The sequence below is a fragment of the Neoarius graeffei genome, chromosome 18 (genome assembly GCF_027579695.1).
Source record: "Neoarius graeffei isolate fNeoGra1 chromosome 18, fNeoGra1.pri, whole genome shotgun sequence".
Taxonomy (NCBI): Eukaryota; Metazoa; Chordata; class Actinopteri; order Siluriformes; family Ariidae; genus Neoarius; species Neoarius graeffei.
The window spans coordinates 19,705,875-19,733,652 of NC_083586.1; the positions used below are offsets into that span (position 1 = coordinate 19,705,875).

Below are 27,778 nucleotides of genomic sequence, written 5' to 3' on the forward strand. Positions count from 1 at the left end.
TTGCCTCAGAAGGCTAATGGATGATTAGAAAACCCTTGTACAATCATGTTAGCACAGCTGAAAACAGTTTAGCTCTTTAGAGAAGCTATAAAACTGACCTTCCTTTGAGCAGATTGAGTTTCTGGAGCATCACATTTGTGGGGTCGATTAAATGCTCAAAATGGCCAGAAAAATGTCTTGACTATATTTTCTATTCATTTTACAACTTATGGTGGTAAATAAAAGTGTGACTTTTCATGGAAAACACAAATTGTCTGGGTGACCCCAAACTTTTGAACGGTAGTGTATGCTTGATTAACATTCGTTTAATAGTATTATTTGGAATGACAGCCTTTAAACCTGTACTTATACCTCAAAATTCTATTTTTAAAAAACAGCCAAAAGTTTGGATAAACATAGCATTTGATACCTAGGCTACAGACAAGAAGAATAAAACAGATTTGGAGGTTTTTCCTAAATCCTAATTACACTTTTAGCCTTTTAGGTCTATTCTGTGTAAGAATTAGCCTGCTTGACACATTTTATAATTTTAATATTATGCTGATTTTTTGGTAGGTAAGCCTGACAAACCGATCTAAAATTAGGCTATTAACAAATTGCACAATGCAATGCTGCTGTGATTAGTTATGATACCATTCAACCAATCATCCTTCAAACAACATTTGTAGCCTATTCCACAGACATTCCACCACGCACCACGAAAGAGAAGACAAAGATAAATAGTGCCAAAATGGAAAACACTTCTCCCCCTCAAACTTTTGGTTAATGATAGGCTAGAGCTTTGGTTCTCTTGAACGTAAAGAGCCTAATCTGCATGAATTATGCAGAGGTGAACATATGAAATCGCGGCCATTTGTGCTTGCCTATCTATTTATAATTGGCTTGCTTGGTAGTTATGTGTTTGTTTTGACAGCAATAAACCACATATTTCTCATCATCACACCGCAAATCCAGTCAATAGAAGATTGGCCTACTATGAGAGGGGTCTATGAGTGGCCTTTACGTAACCTGTTTTATGCTATGGTTTTATGTCGTCACTTACCGGTACCTCCTCCTCTGGTGAAATTCCCTCAGCTGCCTGCCCCTCATCGTGACTATCATCATCAGCATGTGGTTGGTCAGGTTGGATGTCCTCCTGGTTCTCAGTCTCGCTCAGTGATAACGTGACATGAACGTTACTGCTGCTGCTTGCAGTTGCACTACTGCCAAAAAGCTCTGTGAGCTTTCTACATTTTGAAGCATCTTCTTCAAGTGACTTCACTTTCTTTTGTTTTAACTTTTCCCATCCACCTTTCTCCTTACGTTTTCTGCTTGCCATCTTTCTGTTGACAGACACTAACGTTACTCTTCTTTGTTGGCTTTTAGGCCTATGGAATAATGATTGACGGATAAATTATCGTCTTAGCGCCACCTGTTAGTTGATAGACTGAAAAGTTTGGTTATTGAACAGGGCCGATGGCCGTAGACCGGACAGCCGTTCTGGACTTTTCCAGAACGCACAGATTGTCAGTCTGCCCCTGTGCCCGCTTATTTGAATATCACCAGATAACTGCCTTTGCGAATGAATATTCATGAAAAAAGTGCTGGCAGAAGACGGGGTGGGGTGAGCAGTTGCTCATTATCATTTAAATGAGCAGGCACTCAAATTGAACAGGGGTGAGTTTCCTGAAAGCCCCTTAGCCCATGTTTACATTAGACCGTATCAGCGGATCATCAGATTAACGTTTTTAAAACGATTAGTGTGCACACAGCAACACCAATACACGATTTGCGTGCACACAGCAACACCAATACACGGATACGCTCAGCTCCGCAGGCATCCTGTGCTCCAAATCACTCCGCCCTGAACAGCGAGTGCCCTCTGGAGGGTGCGCACTCCGGCCCTGCGCAGCTCACAGAGCACGTGAGTGAAGTGCACGAGCCACGATTCGGGACTGAGCCGCTGTGTGTGTGATCCCAGCGCATATCACTTACCACTTGCAAGTGGAAGGATGGCAAGCCTAAAGACAATCATAACTACACAATGGGCAGTATTTGCATCAGTATTTGCAGTATTTTCATACTTTTATACTCTTTAATGAAAGGTGATACAAGGCGGAAGTCCGCGCCGTTTTTCAGCAGTCGCGTCACATGACCAACGCCAGCGAATCAGGAAGGTGGATGTCACAGTGACGTTGTCCAATGACGACGCCAGCTAGAGCTCAGCACAGCGTATTCGCGTATTCTCAATGTTTACACAGCACCGGAGCTGACACGATCTGGATTGAATACGTGGACCCTGGCGGATTCCCATTTCCCGGCGTTTCCAGGCGGTTTAATGTAAACGGACAGTGCATCCGCGAAGAAAGCGAGACAGATATGGTCTAATGTAAACTTGGCCTTAAAGTGCTGATGACACGAACATGACTCTATGCAATTTCTTAAATAAACTATACAACATGGCAAACATGTTAGATTTCTGTTATAATTACGTGAAAAGAAGCTGTTGTTACGCGAATATCCAACTTTTAATTGCACAGCGCAAGAAAACTGGGTCCGTGGCTCGCGGCCATGTTGTGACGTCAGCGGAAGAACACGCTGCGGTTCACTGGCTGTTCTACTCAATGGAAATGGCGCATGGAAACGCCGGTGAACTCCCTAGTGCTAGCTCTTCAACAACCAAATACTGGTACTTTAAGCAGTGATCATGATGGCATGATTTTATCTGATTTTAAATAAATGAGATTGATAATAATGTGAATGTTCACAACTAGTACATACAAACTCTGCAGCTTCTGATTCAGCAGCTGCGTCATACTCCGCAAAAACATCAGCAAGAACCTACAATATAAATGGAAATGCAATACACTAAGCTCAAATGACTTTTGGAAAGTATAATTTCTAAATTTTTTCTACATATTCTTGAAGTCGGTCATCGGGGTACTTGCTACCGTTCCCTAACAACGCATGGCAAAGGGTAAAGTGTAGTGTTGCTACGAGTACTTGCTAAAGCCTCCGGTGGAAGATCCTCGATGTGCTGATAAGACATACAGTTCTATATAACACACAAGTGTCACGATAATCACAAAACAGATGCAAATTGTTAAAATACCTAATTTTTAAGCAATCATGTGTTGATCTCTTCCGAATAGAATCTATGATAGCCTACCCTCTTTACCCTTTGCCTCTCGTTGCTAGGCGGCAGTTACATGAAAGCCGCAAGCTTTCACAAGCAAATACATGGCTGATATCACGCCGACTTTATGATTACATTTATGATTATCATGAATGTGTACTCTATGATGTGTACTCTATGAGCGCTCTGGAGCGAGTCACTTCCAAGATGGCCGTGCAGACCGCATGGTTACTATTTTTAGCATCATGTCGGAGCACTCTATAGCTCTACGTACCTTTATCTTATGTCGTTTCTCAACACATGTTCTGACAGGAGGACTGTCTTTGGAGGAGTCGCCTTGTCCCAGGCGACTGCTGGATCCAGCATAGCTACTAGTAGACCCCCTCCGGAATACTGTAGGCACTGCTGATGGTAGCAGCACACGTTTGTGCTGAACTGAACACCCAAGAGATTCCTTTAAGCTGGGAAGGATGTCAAAACAATCCAAATCGAAGTGTTCAGAGCACAGGATGGATGTTGGTGAGGGCTCCCACTTCTCACGAGTGCGCCTGACTTGCCTCACCCACTTCGCATGCAGCTCGGGATCTCTGGGAAACTTGAATAAACTTACCCCATCCTTGTGGGTTTTGGAGCAAAAGCCGGCAACACAACGCGAAGGCATAATAACTTATATATTAGTGCTGTCAAAAATGTCGCGTTATTAACGCGTTAACTTGACTCAATTTTAACGGCGATAATTTTTTTATCGCGAGATTAACGCTCTGTGACATGATGCCACGCCCCGCACAGCCAGAGTCCTCTGCCCTCCCCCGAAGAGCCACGGTGCTCCGATCGTTTTCCCATCGGCGGCTCCAGCCCCACTTTGCAATGGTTGTGACAAGATGTGTTATGCTGTGCAATAAAAAAAAAAAAAAATTGGTACAACCAGGGGGCGGCACGGTGGTGTAGTGGTTAGCGCTGTCGCCTCACAGCAAGAAGGTCCTGGGTTCGAGCCCCGGGGCTGGCGAGGGCCTTTCTGTGTGGAGTTTGCATGTTCTCCCCGTGTCCGCGTGGGTTTCCTCCGGGTGCTCCGGTTTCCCCCAAAGACATGCAGGTTAGGTTAACTGGTGACTCTAAATTGAGCGTAGGTGTGAATGTGAGTGTGAATGGTTGTCTGTGTCTATGTGTCAGCCCTGTGATGACCTGGCGACTTGTCCAGGGTGTACCCCGCCTTTCGCCCGTAGTCAGCTGGGATAGGCTCCAGCTTGCCTGCGACCCTGTAGATGGATAAAGCGGCTAGAGATGAGATGAGATGGTACAACCAGTGTTCGAACTATGCCGATATTTTCGGGGGGTCCCTTTTTTTTTCCCTTGGGGGGGTGCTTGCGCTTGTCTCAGAGTGCGGATCTCTGATCGCGCGCTCACTTCGGATATGCAAATGCTTCCCGTTACACACGATTGCTATGTCAATAAACATAATTTTGCCAATATTTTAGAGACCCCCCAACATTTCCCAAATCATGTTTTCAAGGGATCTCATGTCTGTTTCAGGGGATCTCGGATCCCCCGAGTACCCCCGTAGTTCGAACGGTGAGCAAGCCCATTCACTTTTTTATGCTGATAAGAGAATTACAATGGTTTTTCATGTGACAAAAATGTGCAGTTAAATTGCGATTAATCGCGAGTTAACTATGACAGTCGCGACATTAATCGCGATTAAATATTTTAATCGCTTGACAGCACTAATATATATATATATATATATATATATATGTGTGTGTGTGTATATATATCTCATCTCATTATCTCTAGCCGCTTTATCCTTCTACAGGGTCGCAGGCAAGCTGGAGCCTATCCCAGCTAACTACGGGCGAAAGGCGGGGTACACCCTGGACAAGTCGCCAGGTCATCACAGGGCTGACACATAGACACAGACAACCATTCACACTCACATTCACACCTACGGTCAATTTAGAGTCACCAGTTAACCTAACCTGCATGTCTTTGGACTGTGGGGGAAACCGGAGCACCCGGAGGAAACCCACGCGGACACGGGGAGAACATGCAAACTCCACACAGAAAGGCCCTCGCCGGCCCCGGGGCTCGAACCCAGGACCTTCTTGCTGTGAGGCGACAGCGCTAACCACTACACCACCGTGCCGCCCTGTGTGTGTATATATATATATATATATATATATAATAATGTATAATAAAAATACTAATAATGATAAACTGAACACCTGCCGCATCAACAACAAACTGGTAAGTTAGGAGGAAGGTTCATTCACTGACGTCATATAGCTCCTCCTCATTCGTCTCCTGGGTGCTGCAGCCCCGTCAAATTTGCCCAAATAGCCGCGTTTTTTATCATAACTTGTAAAGTAGGCGCCTTCGTGAATTAATATATGGATCATCGGGAATTACTTTTTATGTTATAAAACATCACCAAAGATGTCAAAAATGTGTCATCAGCACTTTAAAGCAGATACGCAGAGCCTTTATTTTTAAATAAATTTCTGAGTGGATAGTATCTCCATCCTTGACTCTTGTATGCTGCATAAATGGGAATAAAATAAAAATATATTTTTGAGAGTTAATATCGACTGCAAAGTTGGCATTTGAGCTGCCCTGTTGAGCCAGCCAGGCTTGAGTGTGTGACGTCACAGCAGGAACCGGTTTTAAGGCCGAGGCCTTTTACAGCTATAAACCAAAGTCATATAAATAACTTATGGTGAAAGTAAGAAATACCATTACTGACTCGCTCAACTAAGACTGTTTTGACTTCACTGATTGTGGGTTGACCCTCATTAAAACAGGATAGGTGTTATAACTTACGCAACATACATGTATGTGCATGCATTTTCACTGATAAAACATCTCTTTCTTCTCTTTCTCCATGCTCTCACGGAAGGCAGTTGCATTTCTCTGCCTCTCCTTCCTTATCTTCCCTGCTTCTGCTTCTCTGTCTCGTCTGTCTATTGTCTATACTTTTTAGAGACTCTCTCTGCGCTGCTCTTCAAACTAAAAATCATGGAATTGATAAACTGGTCTCTTCACACGATTGACACAATTTTCTCGACGAGAAGCCTGGGTTCAGGGGGAACCGGCCTGTCCTGCCAGAACGTTCACAGCTGGCTACACGATGGACACGTGGGAGAGGTGGCGGGTCGTGTGCCTGGCAGTTCTTTCTGTGGAGGACATTGAAGACATCTACCTATTCGGAACCATGATTACAGGACTTTTGCTGATTGGATTAGGCATTGCCCTGGTTTATCGAGGAAATCAGAAAATGGTGACAGCTGTCCAAAGCCCCATAAAGCTGCCCGACATGATTGAAGAGGTGGGCAGAGCTGTCGGCACTCAGGCTGTGGCTATTCAGAACTTGAACCGCAACATGGATAACATCATGGAGAAGCTTTTGGCTTTGCAAAGGAAAATGGATCAATTCGGAGACCAGAATGGACAAACAGAGTAGTCGTGTAAAAGAATGCGTCTACTTGCCCCAAGACCAAACAATCCCAATCTTAACCAGGGCTTTGAACCGGTTCAAGGAATGAAAACGAAAACCGGGAACTTTTTCTATTTCACATGGAACAGAAACGAAACCAGAAACTTTATTATTTTTTATGTTCCGGAACAGAAACGCTTATTAAAAATAATGGTAACCGGTTAATACCGGTTTTTATTTCGTTCCTCAAAGTTTCCGTAGCCTACAAATAAAAAAGCCATTCTCCTCCTGCGCAAGTTTCTATGACCTGCTGGGGTTCACTTCCTGTGTGACGTTCGCTGACTGAATGGAGAGAGCGGGAAGGTGGACTACTATCACGTCTCCATGTGATAATAAGTGAATTACTGAGTGTCTGAGCAAAGAAGAGCCTGAACGTTGCAACCTCCCTATTGGCTGTTTGTAAAAATGTATCAATTGTTGCCCTTCCCATGGGAATCATCGCGGGCTCGAGAGACGAGACCTGACGAGTTAGTTCGTTGGTAACGGAACAAAATGTCTGGACACAAATCGGGTTTTCAGAAAAGGAAAGAAAATAAACGGAGGGTTGAAAATACAAAAAAGGAGTCAGAAAATGCAAAACGAGTTTTAAGGTAGGACAAATGGTTACTTTTCTGAGGCAGCCCGCCATGGCTGCAGGCTTTCAGTTGTGTCATTGAATGGTTACTTTTCTGAGGCGGCCCGCCGTGGCTGCCTGCAGGCTTATTTATTATAGCCCATTTAGTTAAAATAGTTGATATAAAATGTTTATAGTTATAGTTATGTGATGGTTGTCCTGATTTAGACTGTTTTTTTTGGGGGGGGGGGGTTTGCGCGATGTTGCACCCGGGTCCAGATTAGGGCAGAACCGGCCCTGGCTACATTTCAGGTGTAGTTTGTTTTATGTATGTATGTACTTGCATAGATGTGGACTTGGTCTTTCAATATGGCGCCTAACAAAATCTCGCGGCGCGGTGACGTCATGCGGTAGCCCTCTATAGGGCCTGACTAGCCTTTGGTAACACACTAAACGAATTATCTTTCATTTTTGGCACTTTTTCTGTTTGTGTAGATGGGAAGACATACTGAGAATCCAAATCGCCAACATTTGAAATAATAATTGTTTTGAATTATTTCTTGTCTTATTTAATGAAGGTTGTAATAGAATTAGCCTACATTTGGCTTAAGCTGGATAAGACAGAGACATAATTTTATAGCCATTTGTTAAACAGCTGACAGGGAACGTAATTAACCGTTCCGGGAACGAAGTTTTTTTGTTCTAACCGGTTCGGGAACGTCTATTTAATGGTGGAACCCCAAACCGGAAACGTTAAAATTCCGTTTCTGTTCGGAACGAACCAATAGGAAAAAAATTCTGGTTCAAAGCCCTGATCTTAACTGCTTTCGGCTCCCTCAGACAGCACTGGCCTTGGCCAAGGCCATTGCTGGAACAACAACTCCCCCTGAAGATCACTGGAGTGAGACGCTGTTGCATTCCTTCCCCCACTTCCCATGGTCGCCACTTTTTACCCCCAGTGTGACAAGCGGGTAAGCGCCGTCATGGCTGCAGGACCGGACTGCTTGTTTGCGCTGGGTTACCTATACCTCTGCCCCTCCCCCCACCCCTCCCCCTCACATGATCGCCCCCACCCTCACCCCCTTCCCCTTCGAGTCCCAAGTTTTCATGTTGTAAAGTGTACTGTGTTATTTTGTGCTTATGTGCTGAGGTGTTTTTTAATGTTCCCACACTGTACTCCCCAGGAGCATAGTGTGGGGGTTGCTTTTTTCTCCTCCCCTACCCTCATGTTACTCTGTATTTTTCATCCCTGTCTTCCTGTCCTGTCTACTCCCCCTGTGTCAATTGTATGTATGTGTATATGTACGGACGGGTTGATGGCCAATTTCGCTGGTACTTGTGACTAGTGACAATAAAGGGTTCATTCATTCATTCATTCATTTAAAAGGCTAATTAAATAATCAGATGAACTGAGACAATCACATTCTGAAGCAAATTAAATAATCTTATACCGCTAACTTAAACACACCATACAAGTTACATGTATTAATCTGAATGCAGGTAAACTGCTAGGGGAGGTGAAGGTGTGGTAAGATCAGGATCCGCAAGCAGAACACAGACAGTAATCCAATAAATAAGGTGCTTTAACCCAGGGAAAAGGGTGTGGCAAAAACGGGACAAAAACAAATGGCAAAAATAGTCCAGATAAAAAGAGACAAAAAAAACTTGACAAAAACACGAGACAGACAAGGACAAAAATGCTAGAGCAAAAAAAAAACATAAACAAGAAAAAAACCCTAAGTGCAAAAACCATGAACTAGAAAAATAGCTTGAGCAAAAACCATGAAACGCAATAAAGGCACAGAAATGGCAAAGGACTGGAGACCAGGGGTTTAAGCTGTGATACGTGAAAGGTGGGGTGAACACATCGCATGGTGAGTGGTAAAGCCAGTCTGACGGAACATGGATTGATTACCTTGCTGATGAGGAAAGGTCCTAGGTACCTGGGAGCCAGCTTGCGGGAGACAGTTCTAAGTGGCAGGTGGTGTGTGGAGAGCATGACTCGTTGCCCCACCCGGTAGGTGGGTGCCTTAGAGCGGCGTTTGCCAACCTGCCTCTTCGATGCTAAGGTGGAGCGAATGAGTCTTCTCCAGGCCATTGCCCATGTCTTCCTGCAGCGGCGTATGAAGATCTGGGCTGAGGGTACGGTGACCTCCTCCATCTGAACAGTGGTGGATGGTACCCTAGTGAGCACTGGATTGGAGAGAGACCTGTGGCAGTGGAAGGGAGTGTGTTGTGTGTATTCGATCCAAGGTAGGCACTTGCTCCAAGAACTGGCATCCCTGGATGCCATGCACCTGAATGCAACCTCCAAAGCCTGGTTAGCCCATTCTGCCTGGCCGTTGGTCTGTGGGTGGAAGCCTGAGGAGAGACTACAGGTGGCCCCGATGAGTTTGCATAAGGCTCTCCAGAACTGTGCAGTGAACTGAGGACCCCAGTCAGAAACTGTGTCGGTAGGCAGACCGTGTAGGCGGAAAATGTGGTGGATGAGTAGTTCTGTGGTCTCTTTGGCTGAGGGGAGCTTGGGCAGAGGAATGAAATGAATGGTCTTGGAAAAATGGTCAATGACAGTGAGGATGCATGTATTGCCACCTGAGTTGGAGAGTCCTGTGATGAAGTCCAGTGCGATGTGAGACCAGGGTCGATGAGGAATTGGGAGGGGTCTTAGCAAGCTGGCAGGGGGTTGATTGGCTGTCTTGTTCCGGGCACATGTGTCGCAGGCTGCCATGAACTCCTGGATGTCTTCCTTGATGGATGGCCGCCAGAAGCGCTGTTGGACAAGCGCCAGGGTTCAAGCAGCTCCTGGGTGACAAGCCAACTTGGAGCCATGACCCCACTGCAGCACCTGGGTTTGCACAGAACAGGGAACAAACAGATGATTAGGTGGTATGTTGCTTGAGTTACCTTCTCCAGGGTCCTTCTCCAGGGCCTTCTGCATAAGCGTCTCAACCTCTAGAATGGCAGCTCCCACCAGGCAGCGTGGAGGAAGGATGGTCTCGGGTGGCTTGGACTCCTCTTGGTGGGAGGAGAACATCCTGGACAGGGCATCGGGTTTGCCGTTCTTGGAGCCTTGTCGGTAGGAGAGCATGAAGTTGAACCGGGAGAAGAAGAGAGACCAACGGGCTTGATGGGAATTGAGACGTTTGGCAGACTTGAGGTACTCCAGGTTTTTATAGTCGGTCCAGACTAGGAAGGGGAGTTCCGTCCCTTCAAGCCAGTGCCTCCACTCCTCCAAGGCTAGCTTGATAGCCAACAACTCTCTGTCGCCGATGTTGTAATTACGTTCAGCAGGGGACAGCCGGCGAGAGAAGAAGGAGCAGGGGTGGACCTTGTTATCGCTGGCCCTCTGGGAGAGAATGGCTCCAACCATGGACTCGGAACCGTTGACCTCCACGATGAACTGTTTGGTCAGATCGGGTATGGTGAGAATGGGTGCTGTTTTGAACATGCTCAAGCACAAGGAGAAGGCTTTCTCTGCTTCCTCCCCCCACTTGAACAAGGTCTTAATCGAGGTCAAGGCAGTGAGAGGTCCGGCCACCATGCTGAAGTCGTGGATGAAGCGCCTGTAGAAGTTAGCGAATCCCAGGAAATGCTGGCGCTCTCGTTGTGAGGATGGGGTAGGCCAGTCTGCGACTGCCTCAAGCTTGAGGGGGTCCATCTGGATCCTAGCTGGGGAGATGACGAACCCCAGAAATGAGACAGAGCTCTGGTGGAATTCGCTCTTTTCCGCTTTGACAAACTTATGGATGTATGCACTTATGGATGTATGTGCAGGGAAGCATGGGAGAAGCAAACTGGGAATGAAGCCAAAACACTGGATGAGAATCGTAGTCAAAGAACAAGCAAGGGTTGGTCATTCAGCAAACAGAGCAATGAAGACAGGACTAGAGAACATAGTAGAGAAAATGAGAACAAGGGTCAAAATAACTAGAGCACATGCAGAAGGTAAACAGCTTGGTATGCCAGGAGTAAACACTGAATGATACTTCACAACTAGGGAGCCTGTGAACGAGGCTTAAGTAACAGGAGTGATGATTTGTAAAGGAGAGACAGATGTAATTAATAAGCAGGTGATAGAGGGCACTGTGGTTCTTGGGCATTGTAGTTTTGAGAAGCCATGTTAGTAGTCTGTTCCGAGCGGTCACTCTCAATGCCATTACTGACATGAGGAATTTAATTCTGGTCTAATTCTATTTATTGCAGTAGGATTCCAAATACTCTATAAATATTCCATTCTGTTATGAATCAGAAAAAAATATTATAAATCACAGCACTTTTATTTTTTTAAAAGTACCTTCTGTACTTCAACAATGTTACACAAAGATCGATACATAACAGTTGTAAATGTCACTTAATTCCACAGGGTGTCGATAATGGTGGACACCGGTGAAAATGATCACTATTATTGACACCTCATGTGACTTCTCAAATGCACGTTTAGATACAAAATGGCAACTGTCAAATGAAAGAGTAAGAAACAAAGTAGGTTTTGACAAGGAGATCATGAAATATCGGTGAATTTGATCAGTAAAAACATGTTCATGAGCTTTCCACCATGTTTACCTGTGATGATAACATCCAGGTTTTCCTCAAATTGCTGATTGTACTGAAAAAATTCCATCTCAGGTAATGAGCTGTGTCATCAGACGACAAGATGAAAGGGCGAGGGGGGGGGGGGGGGGGGTCTTCTGGTTGATTAATTAACCAATAATAACTGTTGTAACTGAAACTCACCTTTGTAAAATTGTTTTTTATTGGTAAATCTGAAAAGGTGTCGATAATTATGAACTGTCGATAATTGTAGCCATCACTCTATTTTTGATTATTAATGACCTTAATGATGATACAATATATTAACATATTTTAAACATTTTATATTTCTTTTTTTTTTGGGGTAAAAAACTAATGCCATGTGACCTCATCGACTGGATTTAGCAATGCCTATATCGGGGATGTGCATTGCAAAGACGCTCTTCATCCTGTTGCTCTTTAGACTCCTTACGAGAGAGTTTGGGAAAACCACATACAGAGACAACATTCATTGCTTCAGAGAGTCTCTCAACTCTCTCTTTAGCCCTAAAGGGCAACGTTATCAGGAAACCTACCTCAGGGCTGCTAGACAGAGTGAGAAGGCGCAGTGGTGCTTTACTCTTGTGGTATTTTGACCAAACTATGTCACAGACATTTCATTGAGACCTCAGGGAGCTGTGGAAAAGGGGTATGTTACCTCTGAAGATGATTTTTCTAACCATATTTGACTGTAATTTAGATGAACATACACAAGCTGAAGATGGGCAGAGGAGAGCATTATCCGCTGGAGATTGTTGACATCATGGGGATTGAAGCACAAGAAGGAATAAAACATGATGACATCATCAGTGTGTTTAAGGGACACATTTCAGATGAGTACAGTGTAAGTACCGGTGCATTCTATTATTTCTAGTATTTGAGAAAAGATCACAAGATCAAACTTTGTCACTCTGTATCAAGCACCACACTCCTCATGCATTCATTTTGTAGAACTATACATTTTGTATGTATTATTCCATACATATTATAAATCTAAACAAAATAATCAGTGAGGATTAATCTTTCATGATCAAAGACTAAAGTTAATTAAATGTGCGAAATCTTGCTTGTGGATAAACGGGTTTAATTTAAACTTTATAATTCATGAATAATTTTTTTTTCTGTTCTAGTTTAATCCTTGGGTAACAATAGCTGATGACGACCCGCATTACAAAAAGAACCCAACTTTGGGTGATAAGGTTCACTGTCTGGTGTGTGTTCTGCCTGCAGACTCGTTCTCAATGTTGGACTCCACAATCTTTGAAAAAATGGACCATGTTAGGACGAGTGCTAGCCTGCTTGGTAAAATAAATTATTCATTCATTTTGGTAATTTTTTTCTGCTTAAGCTTACCCATTACTGATTATTATTATTCAAACTTGTAAGTGTTATTAATTCATGCTGGGAACTGGAGGCAGGGCAGAGCAGTTAAGTCAGCTGGAAACCAGTGTAGAGCAGTAGGCAACAGATATGGTGTTTTAATGGCCACTAGTGGATAAGATACTGAAAAGAAAAGAAAATAGAAAAAAAAAAACATTGGCTAGTTCATTCAAAAATGAAAGTAAAGTGTTTTATTAGACAACAATTTTCAAATGACTACAATTTTTTTTATCAATGAAAGAGTACATTAAACTGTTTAACTGGTTTCAGAACATCCATGAAACAACTTAGCTCCTATTTTCAAGTTAAATAGGAAAACAAACCCCACAGTCTTTCATGTTACCAGATAAATCTAAAGTATAAATTTTTTTCAGACAGCTTTATCTCTGACTGTTACAAAACCTGGGAAAGCCAAATGAGCCACAACCAATACTCAAGAGATAGGACCCAAGTGCAGATCAGGGGTAGGTTTCCCAATAACATTGCTCTTTAGGGCTAAAGAGAAAGTTGGGCAACCCTCTTAAGCAACGAACGTTGTCTCTGTACGTGGTTTTCCTGAACTCACTCGTAAGGAGTCTTAAAGGTTGACTGCCTTTCAGATTTCTCAAGTTTAGGTCATAAAAAGAATTTTCCCTGCCACCCAATTATTTTTGTTTAATGGCCCGAAAGCTACTGAATTCAAATCACAGACTTCCAATTTTATGAGATTTTTTAAAATAGAACAATTTTCCTGCTTCACCATGACGCAATTCAAGATACTACGTCATGCATCACGTGGTGGGCTTTTCCCGTTCGTGAAAGGCATTGTGGGATACAAATTTGAAACAGGAGAGGAAAATGGAGGACATGAATAAAACGTGAAAGACCGACGACAGTAATGGACAGCGAGAAGAAAAGACATTATGTTGCAAAGGAAAAGAAACGCAGGACCAAACTAATAAATATTGGCGGTCAGCGAGCACCTCGGTGTGATCAGCTGTTCATTTAGCAACAGAAGGATATAACTGTTAGTGCATGGTCAAGGTAAACCTGTAGATGGCAGTAATGCAACACTGTGGATGCCAGCTGCCATAAAAACCCAAAAGAAGAAGACGACAACTTAGATAAACCTGCACATGTGCACAGGACTTCCTCTGTCTGCTTGACTGTGCAAAGCAAGTGATTTCTTGTACATTATTTGCTAGGGAATCCCCTCAAATTAAACAACTTCCCAGTCACAGAATGGCCTGTTTGGTTTGTTTATATATATATATATATATATATATATATATATATTTTTTTTTTTTTTTTTTTTTTTTTTTTTTTTTTTTAGATATTACAAAAATAAACATATCACAATGACCAAATTTCAGAGGGAACTAAATTTCACTGATTTTATGAAATCAAAACATCGTCTAGTTTTAATAGCAATATTATGAAGTGTGTCTTTGCAATGGGCGTCCCCGATTTAGGCATTAGTAATTGCTAAATCCAGTCAACGAGGTCACATGGCATTCATTTTTTACAAAACAAAAAACAAAGTGTTTAAAATGTTAAAATATTGTATTGTCATTAAGCATTACATACAGTGGAAATAAAAAGTGTACACAACCCATTAAAATTATAGATTTTTCTGATGTAAAAAAAAATGAGACCATGATAAATAATTTCAAAACTTTTCTCACCTTTAATGTGACCCATAACCTGTACAATTCAATTGAAAAACAAACATAAAAAAAAATGTACAATAAGCTGGTTGCATAAGTGTGCACACCCTTAAACTAATACTTTGTTGAAACACCTTTTGATTTAATTACAGCATTCAGTCTTTTTGAGTTCACACCTCCCATCAATTAAAATTACTCTGATTAACCCCAAATAAAGTTCAGACATTTACTCAGTTGCATCCTACAGCAAAAGCCAGGGTTCACAGAGAGCTTATAGAGCGTCAAAGGGATCTCATTGTTGAAAGGTATCAGTCAGGAGAAGGGTACAAAAACATCTCCACGGCATTAGATATACCATGGAGCACAGTGAAGACAGTCATCAAGAAGTGGAGAAAATATGGGACAACAGTGACATTACCGAGAACTGGAGGTCCCCCCAAAATTGATGAAAAGATGACAAAAACTGGTCAGGGAGGCTGCCAAGAGGCCTACAGCAACACTGAAGGAGCTGCAGGAATTTCTGGCAAGTACTGGTTGTGTACTACATGTAACAACAATCTCCTGTATTCTCCAAATATCTGGACTATGATGTAGGGTCAAAGAAAAACATCCAGGCCCGGCTAAATTTTGCAAAAAAAATACATCAACTCTCCTAAAAGCATGTGGGAAAATGTTATGGTCTGATGAAACCAAGGTTGAACTTTTTGGGGACAATTCCAAAAGGTTTGTTTGGCCCAAAAACAATGAATCACATCACCAAAAGAACACCATACCGACGGTGAAGCATGGTGGTGGCAGCATCATGTTTTGGGGTTGTTTTTCCTCAGCTGGAACAGGGGCTTTAGTCAAGGTGGAGGGAATTATGAACAGTTCTAAATACCAGTCAATTTTGGCCCAAAACCTTCAGGTGTCTGCTATGAAGATGAACAGGAATTTCATCTTTCAGCATGACAGTGACCCCCAAAAAAGTTTTGGAATGGCCCACCCAGAGCCCAGACCTAAATCCAATTGAAAATCTGTGGGGTGACCTGAAGAGGGCTGTGCACAAGAGACTGACAGATTTGGAGCGCTTTTGCAAGGAAGAGTGGGCAAATATTGCCAAGTCTAGATGTGGCAGGCTGATCGACTCCGACCCAAAAAGACTGAATGCTGTAATTAAATCAAAAGGTGCTTCAACAAAGTATTAGTTTAAGGGTGTGCACACTTATGCAACCAGCTAATTGTACATTTTAAAAAAAAAAATTGTTTTCCCCTAATAGATTTGTTTGTTTTTCAATTGAATTGTACAAGTTATAGGTCACATTGAAGGTGGGAAAAGTTTTGAAATTACTGTATTTATCATAATCTCATTTTTTTACATCAGAAAAAAAACTCTCATTTTAACGGGGTGTGTACACTCTTTATATCTACTGTATATAATGTGGTAATTAATAAGCGAAACATTTTTACATTTTTGGACAATATTTTTTATTCCAAGCATGTTTTTTTAATTAAATGAATATACATTCACACGAAAGAATCAACAAATAATAATAAATAATTAAGTAAATGTGTTCCCCATGCCCACTTATTTCACAGTTACTCAAACATAGTCAGGATTATTTCAACTGTTATCCACAATGCAAAGGTAGCAGTGTTCTTCCTTATATGTGCTCGAACAGAGAGAGACAGGTGTTTTGATCTGTGTGCACCTAAAGAGGTTGACTTGACCTCCTTTTTTATATATATACATATATATATATATATATATATATATATATATATATAGAGAGAGAGAGAGAGAGAGAGAGAGAGAGATAAATTCAACCTCTTTAGGTACACACAGATCAAAACCTCTCTCTCTCGCTTGCGCACAGGTGCTTGTGCACACACACACACAATATTAGACGTGCAGAAATTTGTCTCATTTATGACACTAAATGAGAGAATCACTCGCCTAATGGAATTAAATTTGATGAAAATGTGGTGATATCAATGTGACATTATGATATCCATACGTAATTCCATAACATATTGAAATATATTCATAATATTTTGTGTGTATTTATTTTAAAAATTGATGTACTTGCAGTGTACAAGAAAGATAATTGAACCAGTTTCCCCCATTGATTGTGAGAGTCCCTTGGAGGCGCATGCACAGTCTATGTATTTGGCTGTGAGGAAGTTGCTTTTTGTTTTGAATGAGTGATCTGGGTCTCTCATAAATTCAAAGCAAACTAAAGGACCACTTAGGCTACAGTGTTGTTTGGGAAAACCACGTTAGCTTGACGATGGATCTTAAGAGGTAATTAAAGACACTCTTGGCCTTAAGAGGCTTTTGGGAAACCCACCCCAGATAATTAGGGGACAAACCTTTTGCCACTTTTCCACTACCAATGCGGCTGAGTCGGGCTGAGCCGTGCGGTGCTGAGTTGGGCTGAGTCGAGCTGAGCGGGGCTGTTGGAGTTGCATTTCGACTACAACCGCGCTGAACCGTGCTGGCTGGAAGTGGGTGGACACATTGGGTGGAGTTAGCGAAAGTGGGTGGACGTCACGTGATGTCGTTAGGCGGCGCAAACAGTGACATCAGTGATCTTTAGTCTTACGACCCAGATAGTAAACAATAAACATGGAGGACATGGAGTCGTTAGTGTTGCTGGTCTTGGTGCTGTGGCTTGTTGTCACCGACAACGCCAACAGATACGGGCAAGAGCGTATAGATGAAGCGAGGCGCATAAGGCTTCAGAAATTCTCGTAATTCGTAATTCTTCTTCTTCCGGGTTTACGGTGTTTACAGATCCCAGCGTGCTCGCGGGGTGTGTGTGGGCATGTAAGGACACTCCCCCTCACCAATCAGTGCACAGGGGAGTGTCTCCTCACGCCCCTAGCCCCACTCGGCTCGGTTTGGCTCGCTTCAGCCCCACTCCAAAACCGTGCGAGTTTTGGGTGCTGAGTAGGGCTGAAGCGAGCTGAGTCGTGCTGCTTTGAGGTAGTCGAAATGCGAGCCGTGTCGGGCTGAAGTGAGCTGAAAAAGGGTAGTGGAAAAGGGCCATTTGACTACTCGTTACAAAAATTTAACCAGGAAAAAAGAGCCGAAGCCTTGAGAGAGTGGGTCGGTTAATAAGGCGAGGCCAACATAGCGCCAAGGAAAGGACTAGAATAGAACTCTAATTTTCAAAATACCAATACAGGCTTAGTCTTGCACCCAGATACCTCTTTTAGACCACCAGGAAATGGCTTCTTCAACCAGTTCCATTCAGGATTCTTTGTATCTTGGTGCCTGCGAGCAGACTAGCCCATAATTTCACCAGTTTTGAGTGGAAACGTTGTAATCAAGGAAGTATCATGAACGGAGGGCACAGCGGGAGTAAACAGTGACAGCAAGATAGTGGAGCACATTGATTACCTACGAGCTTTTGTTCAGTTATTGCAGATAAGTATTTTCTTTCCATTTTTTTTTTTTAATGAAGAAGCGTCATGGGGGAAGCCATGGCCTAATGGATAGAGAAGCAGCTTTGGGAATAAAAGGTTTGATTCCCTGGACCAGCAGGAATGACTGAAGTGCCCTTGAGCAAGGCACCTAATCCACAACTGCTCCCCAGGCTGCTCTGGGGATGTTGTATGTTGCTCTCGATAACAATGCCATTAATGTAATGTATCCTTTTCCGTTGCATTCTCCATTGTTGTGCTCTACTTCCTCTCCAAACTAATGACATGCCCACTGATGTCATTCTAGTTTGTGCTGGAAAAACCAGCTGCATTTTGTTTCCAGCTGGGAACCAACTTTGCAGGTTCTGAACCAATTAATTTTTTTGGTTGCAATACTCTAAATGGGTCAAAATGTGGTGCATGAACCAGAGCAGAACCTGTTCCCTGTTGGTGGAAAAGGGGTAAAATTTGAGCAACCTGTCAGCAGCCCTCACTGATGGAGCCGGTTGCCACTAACATCCAAGAAGCAGCTCTTTGGCTCCCTCTGGTGGCGGGTCAGGGCCAGGGCAGCCTGCCTCTGACATTCTTTTAGGAAACTTTATATACCATATCTAAGTTTACACACATTTATGAATCCGTTTACAAGTCACTGCGAATTAGCTCTTATTATTGGAACGATAACATTTCAATAACAATGTGTCATAGTGTTTATAGTTACGTTCAATGCTGTGGAGCCACTGCAAATGAAGCTCTTGTTCCAGCACTATAGAAGCTAAAACAAACAAACAAAAATAGTTGTTTCTTCACCACATCACCAATCTCTAACCAATTTGTAGTCCATACACAGTTATCTTGGTAAGTGTTCAGGGTCTCATTGGAGCAGAAATTAAAAATAAACCAAGCCTGAAAATTATTTGATAATTAAATTATTAAATTTTAATTTTGTAGGAATCCCTCAGGTCATTGTGATGACCAGGGTGGATAAAGCCTGTGAGCTGGTTGAAGGGGATCTAAAGAAAATGTATTATAGCAAGAAGATCCGAGATAAGGTAATGTGTGTGTGTGTGTGTGTGTGTGTGTGTGTGTGTGTCTTTTTAGCACAAGCAATGTCCCCACTTGTATAGCAATACTGACACTTGTAACCATTTGGCAGGTCCCCACAAGGTTCAGGTTCACATGTCTTACACTACGTTCACACTGCAAGGCTTAATGCTCAATTCCGATTTTTTTGTGAAATCCGATTTTTTTGTGAGGTCGTTCACATTAACAAATATATGCGACTTGTATGTGATCCTCAGTATGAACGAAAAGTGACCTAAAAGTGTTCCGCATGCGCATTGCAGGATACGACGACGTCACACGCAGTGAGCATGGCCAGTGTTTACGGAAGTTTTGAAAGACCCGCCGCCTACTTCAGCGCAGAATAGTGACGTTTGTGGCTTGTTGATGACGTGTAAGTCAGATGAATGCGACCTGGCGGTTCAGACTGAAGTCGCATATGAAAAGATCAGATAGGAATCGGAATTAGGACCACATATCCAAACGGCCTGGGTCGGATTTGAAAAAAATTGGATCTGTGTCGTTCATATTGTCAATAAAAGATTGGATACAGGTCACATATGGGCGAAAAAATCGGATTTGAGTCACTTCAGCCTGCAGTGTGAACGTAGTGTTAATGATCTCATTCTCATGTCTCCACATAATGCCTGCTGATCTTTATTTCCTCAGGTTCATGAGTGCAGTAATAATGTCGGCATCCCATTAAATGCCATCTACCCTGTGAATAACTACTCTGAAATAATCACCCAAGATCCTGATATCGACCTGTTCCTCCTCATTGCACTGAGAGATATTCTCAGTTTTGCCAATGACTATGTAGAACGTGAGTTGGAAAAAGATGACAACTGATGAGAGAGATATGAACAAAAGCTTCAGCTTTCATGCTAACATCCCTTCAACACTGTTAACTAAATGCATTCTGGGACTGGGATTTCTCACTAATCTGTGATTGAACATTATCTCTTGTGTTTGAGATTGTTCAAAGAAATATTTTAAAGATTCATGGTGAAGTTTTCCTGAAATGGTCAGTGGTTTTTAGGAATCTTTATTTATTGTATATTGTCTTGGTTGAAAAATTTTGTTTGTGTACACAATCTTTATTATAGGTAATAGTAGTGACTTTAGTGCTGCATAAATGTAGTTATCATTAAAAAATATAATCAGTGATGAATTTGTTTCTTTGTTTTGTGTTATTTGTATCTGTAAAAGTATATTTGTGTAATAATCTAAACCTTGACAAACAGGACAAACAATGAGAATAAACTCCGAGTTAGTTATATTAATTCATTTATGAATATGAATTTTATGGCACATCAAAAGTGACTGTATCAAAAGCATGTGCTCCTCATCCTGAATCCCATCACCTACTACACTACAGACATGAGGTGGATTCATCAGCGTACATTGACTGAAAGAGAAGATGCTACCATCACTCCGTGCCCTTGGTCGTCGTGTACTTTTCCAACATGACTAAACACACATCTAAGGGCACTGTTGGATTTCTGAAGAAGAACAGGGTGAAAGTGATTCAGTGGCCAAGTATGCCTCCTGATCTGAACCCAATCGAACACCTATGGGGAATTCTGAAGAGACAAGTTGAGCATCGCTCTCCATCCAGCATCCAGTCACTAAAAGAGGTCGTTGTTGAAGAATGGAAAAAGATTGATGTTGCAAAATGTCGCCAACTTGTTTGTTCCATGCCTAGAAGACTTGGTGCGGTCATTAAAAATCATGGAGGCCATACAAAGTAGTAGATGTAGTAGTTTTTGTTGTGGGGTGTGCTCATTTTTGCACCACCCTAATTTGAGTAAAACTGAAAAAATGTGTAATCTAAGTTATATTATTAACCTTACTTTCCCATTATAAGTTAAACAGATGTTATATTAAACTTTGCCTTGTCAACATTTTGGAAATTGTGTTCATTGAGATATTGTTTAAAATGTTACTTTTCAAAGGGGGTGTACTCATTTACACTGAGCACTGTATATTAATTTAGTGTAATAGCACATTCAATGCAAATTAAATTAGTTTAATTATTCAGTGTTTTTGCATTAGTTTAATTATTCAGTGTTTTAAATCGTACCAGGAAAGCAAACAGGAGAACATCCATCCATTCATTATCTGGTGCCGCTTATCCTCAAACAAGAGAACATACTGTATCTAATCACATAAATATCATTCAGAAAGAGACGCAAGTGTTATGTAAATGTAGGTATGTTGTTTGAACCTTTAAAACAGCTCTCACAATACCTCAGTCCAACATGATGGTCCAAGGTAAGCGAGTCTTTTCTTATGTTCTCGCACAATTTTGCGCAATCACAACATTTGCTTATTACAAAATGTTACAGTACTTATCATTATCAACACTGCAGTAGTGTTTAAATACAACCCTGATTCCAAAAAAGTTGGGACAAAGTACAAATTGTAAATAAAAACGGAATGCAATAATTCACAAATCTCAAAAACTGATATTGTATTCACAATAGAACATAGACAACATATCAAATGTCGAAAGTGAGACATTTTGAAATTTCATACCAAATATTGGCTCATTTGAAATTTCATGACAGCAACACATCTCAAAAAAGTCGGGACAGGGGCAATAAGAGGCTGGAAAAGTTAAAGGTACAAAAAAGGAACAGCTGGAGGACCAAATTGCAACTCATTAGGTCAATTGGCAATAGGTCATTAACATGACTGGGTATAAAAAGAGCATCTTGGAGTGGCAGCGGCTCTCAGAAGTAAAGATGGGAAGAGGATCACCAATCCCCCCAATTCTGTGCCCACAAATAGTGGAGCAATATCACAAAGGAGTTTGACAGTGTAAAATTGCAAAGAGTTTAAACATATCATCTACAGTGCATAATATCATCAAAAGATTCAGAGAATCTGGAAGAATCTCTGTGCGTAAGGGTCAAGGCCGGAAAACCATACTGGGTGCCCGTGATCTTCGGGCCCTTAGACGGCACTGCATCACATACAGGCATGCTTCTGTATTGGAAATCACAAAATGGGCTCAGGAATATTTCCAGAGAACATTATCTGAGAACACAATTCACCATGCCATCTGCCGTTGCCAGCAAAAACTCTATAGTTCAAAGAAGAAGCCATATCTAAACATGATCCAGAAGCGCAGACGTCTTCTCTAGGCCAAGGCTCATTTAAAATGGACTGTAGCAAAGTGGAAAACTGTTCTGTGGTCAGACGAATCAAAATTTGAAGTTCTTTATGGAAATCAGGGACGCCGTGTCATTCGGACTAAAGAGGAGAAGGATGACCCAAGTTGTTATCAGCGCTCAGTTCAGAAGCCTGCATCTCTGATGGTATATGGTTGCATTAGTGCGTGTGGCATGGGCAGCTTACACATCTGGAAAGACACCATCAATGCTGAAAGGTATATCCAGGTTCTAGAGCAACATATGCTCCCATCCAGACGACGTCTCTTTCAGGGAAGACCTTGCATTTTCCAACATGACAATGCCAAACCACATACTGCATCAATTACAGCATCATGGCTGCGTAGAAGAAGGGTCCGGGTACTGAACTGGCCAGCCTACAGTCCAGATCTTTCACCCATAGAAAACATTTGGCGCATCATAAAACGGAAGATACGACAAAAAAGACCTAAGACAGTTGAGCAACTAGAATCCTACATTACATAAGAATGGGTTAACATTCCTATCCCTAAACTTGAGCAACTTGTCTCCTCAGGCCCCAGACATTTACAGACTGTTGTAAAGAGAAAAGGGGATGTCTCACAGTGGTAAACATGGCCTTGTCCCAACTTTTTTGAGATGTGTTGTTGTCATGAAATTTAAAATCACCTAATTTTTCTCTTTAAATGATACATTTTCTCAGTTTAAACATTTGATATGTCATCTATGCTCTATTCTGAATAAAATATGGAATTTTGAAACTTCCACATCATTGCATTCCGTTTTTATTTGCAATTTGTACTTTGTCCCAACTTTTTTGGAATCGGGGTTGTATAGCATAATGATTCTGACAACACAGAAAGGATCTCAAACAAACAGACAGACTTTAAGTTTTTGTGAGAAACTTCACATATCTATTTTGATCAAATCTGACATTTATTTATGTTCCTGCATTGAGACCCTTGTCAAAATGTTTTTTTAGAATTCTATAGAAACTCTATAGAAAATCCTATAGAAACCCCTCTTTCTATACAATCTCTATAGAACGCTATAGAACTAATACTCTACAGAAAATAGTTTCTATAGAAGTTGTATAGAAATAGTATAAATTCTATAGAAGTTGTACTCTATAGAAAACAGCTTCTATAGAATCTCAACAGAATTCTATATAAATAGTAGTCTATAGAAAATGATTTCTATAGAATTGATACAGAAAATCAAATGCCTTTAAAGACCACCCTTGGTAAAAATTTCTATAGATTTCTATAGAAAAAAAATCTATAAAAATTCTATAAAATTTCTAAATGAAATTTTATAGAATTTTTATAGACTTTTTTGTAGAAATTTTAGTTTTAATATAATTTTATAGTTTTAATAGAAATTTTATAGAGTTTTAAAAGAAATGTTATAGAGATTATACATAGAAATCTTATAGAATTCCTATAGAAAGTCAACAGAATTTAACAAAGTTTCTATAGAATTCTTTATAGAGTACTGTGAAAATCTCTACAGCAATTTCTATAGAGACTATAGCAATTTCTATAGAGATTGCTATAGTTATTGAAGTCACCTGCATAATAGATACTCGAAGACCTACCCATGAAAATACAGTGAGCAACTAAAACTGTGTCCACCACCTGAATACTGGATCGTATAACAAATAATCATAACAGTAACACGAGAGAATACCAAATTATAAAAATTGGACAGATTCATCTCCAAATTCATCTTGAGAAAAAGCTATCAAAGGCAGAAAACATAAGGATGCAAGGTGCCATAGAATTCAGGACATCCTACCAAATCACTCTTAACTTCCAAAATGCCAGACCCTGGTACAGTATGACAAAAGCACTTCTTGCTGAAAGTATTGAAATTTATTAGTTTTATCCTACCAGTACATGTAAGCTAGTTTGCTGCCTTTTTTGTTATTTCCTTTAGCTTGTTGGCAAGAGACATCTTTATAGTTGCTGGAGGGCATCCAAATTTACGGCATGCAAGATCTGAAACAAAAAATGGGATTTTGAAATTTAAAAAAGGAAATACAATTAATGCATTGCTAATCTATTATCAATAACACTTGAGCTATGAGAAAGCAATTATAACAGTGCAAAAATGAGTAAATGACTTTTTAAATACTGTGCACTACATGAACATCTAAAAATTCAGGAATTTACAGATATGGCTACTAGCTCCATGAATGCACTGTCAATTCTGGCCTTTATTATACAACTGATAGAATATACAAAGACCACTTACCAACAATTGCCTCCACTTTAGTTGGGTCAAGGGCAGGCTTCTGATCCTGGTCTTTAAAGGCATTTGATTTTCTGTATCAATTCTATAGAAATCGTTTTCTATAGACTACTATTTATAAAGAATTCTGTTGAGATTCTATCGAAGCTGTTTTCTATAGAGTACAACTTCTATAGAATTTATACTATTTCTATACAACTTCTATAGAAACTATTTTCTATAGAGTATTAGTTCTATAGTGTTCTATAGAGATTGTATAGAAAGAGGGGTTTCTATAGGATTTTCTATAGAGTTTCTATAGAATTCTAAAAAACATTTTGACAAGGGTATAGTGTAAGTAGGATATGGGGCTATGCCATACCCTACACTGTAGATTTGATGCAGAAGTATAAATTGGCCTTAAAATAACATGAAACTGTTTGTAAAGTATGCTAAAGCTCACAACATCCTGGACAAGATGAACAGACCAACAACTACTGGAACTTTAAGAAAAACACTGTCATGGATAGCATGTAATGTTGATATTGCTATTAAAGTAAAAGTCATTTCTTCATTTACTCATAACCGTTTTGAGTTTCCCCTACTAGAACTGCCACCTTATTGTGGTGGAGGGGTTTGTGTGCTTGAATGATCCTAGGAGCTATGTTGTCGGGGGCATTATGCCCCTGTCAGGGTTTCCCAAGGCAGACAGGTCCTAGGTGACAGGCCAGACTAAGAGCAGTTCACCAAAACCCCTATGGAGAAAAATCTGAGGACCGTGACGTCACCCGGGATGACGCAGCCGGGGCCCCACCCTGGAGCCAGGCCCGGGGTTGGGGCTCGTGTGCGAGCGCTTGGTGGCCGGGCCTTTGCCCATGGGGCCCGGCCGGGCTCAGCCCGAAGAGGTGACGTGGGCCCGACCTCTTGTGGGTTCACCACCCACAGAGGTAGCAGTAGGGGACTGGTGCAATGTGGATTGGGTGGCAGTCGAAGGCAGGGGCCTCGACGACCTGATCCCCAGACACAGCGGCTGGCTGTTGGGACATGGAATGTCACTTCGCTGGGGGGGAAAGAGCCTGAGCTTGTGCGGGAGGTTGAGAGGTACCGGCTAGAGATAGTCGGGCTCACCTCCACGCACAGCTTGGGCTCTGGAACCCAGCTCCTCGAGAGGGGCTGGACTCTCCACTTCTCTGGAGTCACCCGTGGTGAGCGGCGGCGGGCTGGTGTGGGCTTGCTTATAGCTCCCCAGCTCAGCCGTCATGTGTTGGAGTTTACCCCAGTGAACGAGAGGGTCGCCTCTCTGCGCCTTCGGATTGGGGAGAGGGCTCTTGCTGTTGTTTGTGCCTACGGCCCAAATAGCAGTATAGAGTATCCAGCCTTCTTGGAGTCCCTGGGAGAGGTACTGAGGAGTGCTCAGACTGGGGACTCCATTGTGCTACTGGGGGACTTCAATGCTCACGTGGGCGATGACAGTGACACCTGGAGGGGTGTGGTTGGGAGGAACGGCCTCCCCGATCTGAACCCGAGTGGTGTTTTGTTATTGGACTTCTGTGCTAGTTACGGTTTGTCCATAACGAACGCCATGTTCGAGCATAGGGGTGTCCATAAGTGCACGTGGCACCAGGACACCTTAGGTCGGAGGTCGATGATTGACTTTGTAGTCGTTTCATCTGATCTCCGGCCCTATGTCTTGGACACTCGGGTGAAGAGAGGGGCTGAGCTGTCAACTGATCACCACCTGGTGGTGAGTTGGATCCGCTGGCGGAGGAGGAAGCTGGACAGACCTGGCAGGCCCAAACGTATGGTGAGGGTCTGCTGGGAACGTCTGGCCGAGCACTCTGTTGGGGAGGTCTTTAACTCCCACCTCCGGGAGAGCTTTTCCCAGCTTCCGAGGGAGGCGGGGGACATTGAGTCTGAGTGGACCATGTTCTCTACCTCCATTGTGGACACAGCTGTTCGGAGCTGTGGCCGCAAGGTCTCCGGTGCCTGTCGTGGCGGCAATCCCCGAACCCGGTGGTGGACACCAGAAGTAAGGGATGCCGTCAAGCTGAAGAAGGAGTCCTATCGGGCCATGTTAACCTCCAGGACTCCTGAGGCAGCTGACGGGTATCGGCAGGCCAGGCGTGCTGCAGCTCGGGCAGTTGCGGAGGCAAAAACTCGGAACTGGGAGGAGTTCGGGGAGGCCATGGAGAAGGACTATCGGTCGGCCTCGAAGAAATTCTGGCAAACCGTCCGGCGCCTCAGGAGGGGGAAGCAGTACTCTGCCAACACTGTTTACAGTGCGGGTGGGGAGCTGTTGACATCGACTGGGGACATTGTCGGGCGGTGGAAGGAATACTTTGAGGATCTCCTCAATCCTACCATTATGTCTTCCACTGAGGAGACTGAAGCTGATGACTCAGAGGTGGACTCGTCCATTACCCAAGCCGAAGTCACTGAGGTGGTTTGCAAGCTCCTCGGTGGCAAGGCACCGGGGGTGGATGAGATCCGCCCTGAGTATCTCAAGTCTCTGGATGTTGTGGGACTGTCTTGGTTGACACGCCTCTGCAACATCACGTGGCGGTCAGGGACAGTGCCTCTGGAGTGGCAGACTGGGGTGGTGGTCCCTCTTTTTAAGAAAGGGGACCGGAGAGTGTGCTCCAATTATAGGGGAATCACACTTCTCAGCCTCCCAGGGAAGGTTTACTCCAGGGTACTGGAGAGGAGAATTCGACCGATAGTCGAACCTCGGATCCAGGAGGAACAATGCGGTTTTCGTCCTGGTCGCGGAACACTGGACCAGCTCTATACCCTTCATAGGGTGCTCGAGGGTTCATGGGAGTTTGCCCAACCAGTCCACATGTGCTTTGTGGATCTGGAGAAGGCATTTGACCGTGTCCCCCGTAGTATTCTGTGGGGGGTGCTTCGGGAGTATGGGGTTCGGGGCTCTTTGCTAAGGGCTGTCCGGTCCCTGTACGAACGGAGCAGGAGTCTGGTTCGCATTGCCGGCAGTAAGTCAGACCTGTTCCCAGTGCATGTTGGACTCCGGCAGGGCTGCCCTTTGTCACCGGTTCTGTTCATAATTTTTATGGACAGAATTTCTAGGTGCAGCCAGGGGCCAGAAGGAATCCTGTTTGGGAACCACAGGATTTCATCTCTGCTTTTTGCGGATGATGTTGTCCTGTTGGCTTCTTC

General features: G+C 42.7%; 1 protein-coding gene across 2 annotated transcripts in view; it reads left to right on the plus strand.

The window, feature by feature from the left end:
- LOC132866630 (interferon-induced protein 44-like) overlaps window positions 1-20,339 on the plus strand; it is a 28,094-nt gene extending 7,755 nt beyond the window's left edge. For both annotated transcript variants that reach the window (XM_060899422.1, XM_060899423.1), the window contains 4 exons: window positions 12,425-12,568; window positions 12,855-13,026; window positions 19,107-19,207; window positions 19,887-20,339. In XM_060899422.1, the coding sequence (XP_060755405.1) occupies window positions 12,425-12,568; window positions 12,855-13,026; window positions 19,107-19,207; window positions 19,887-20,066 (597 nt within the window). In that variant the 3' untranslated portion in view covers window positions 20,067-20,339. The remainder of the gene's footprint in view (window positions 1-12,424; window positions 12,569-12,854; window positions 13,027-19,106; window positions 19,208-19,886) is intronic.
- The last annotated feature ends 7,439 nt before the right edge of the window (window positions 20,340-27,778 follow it).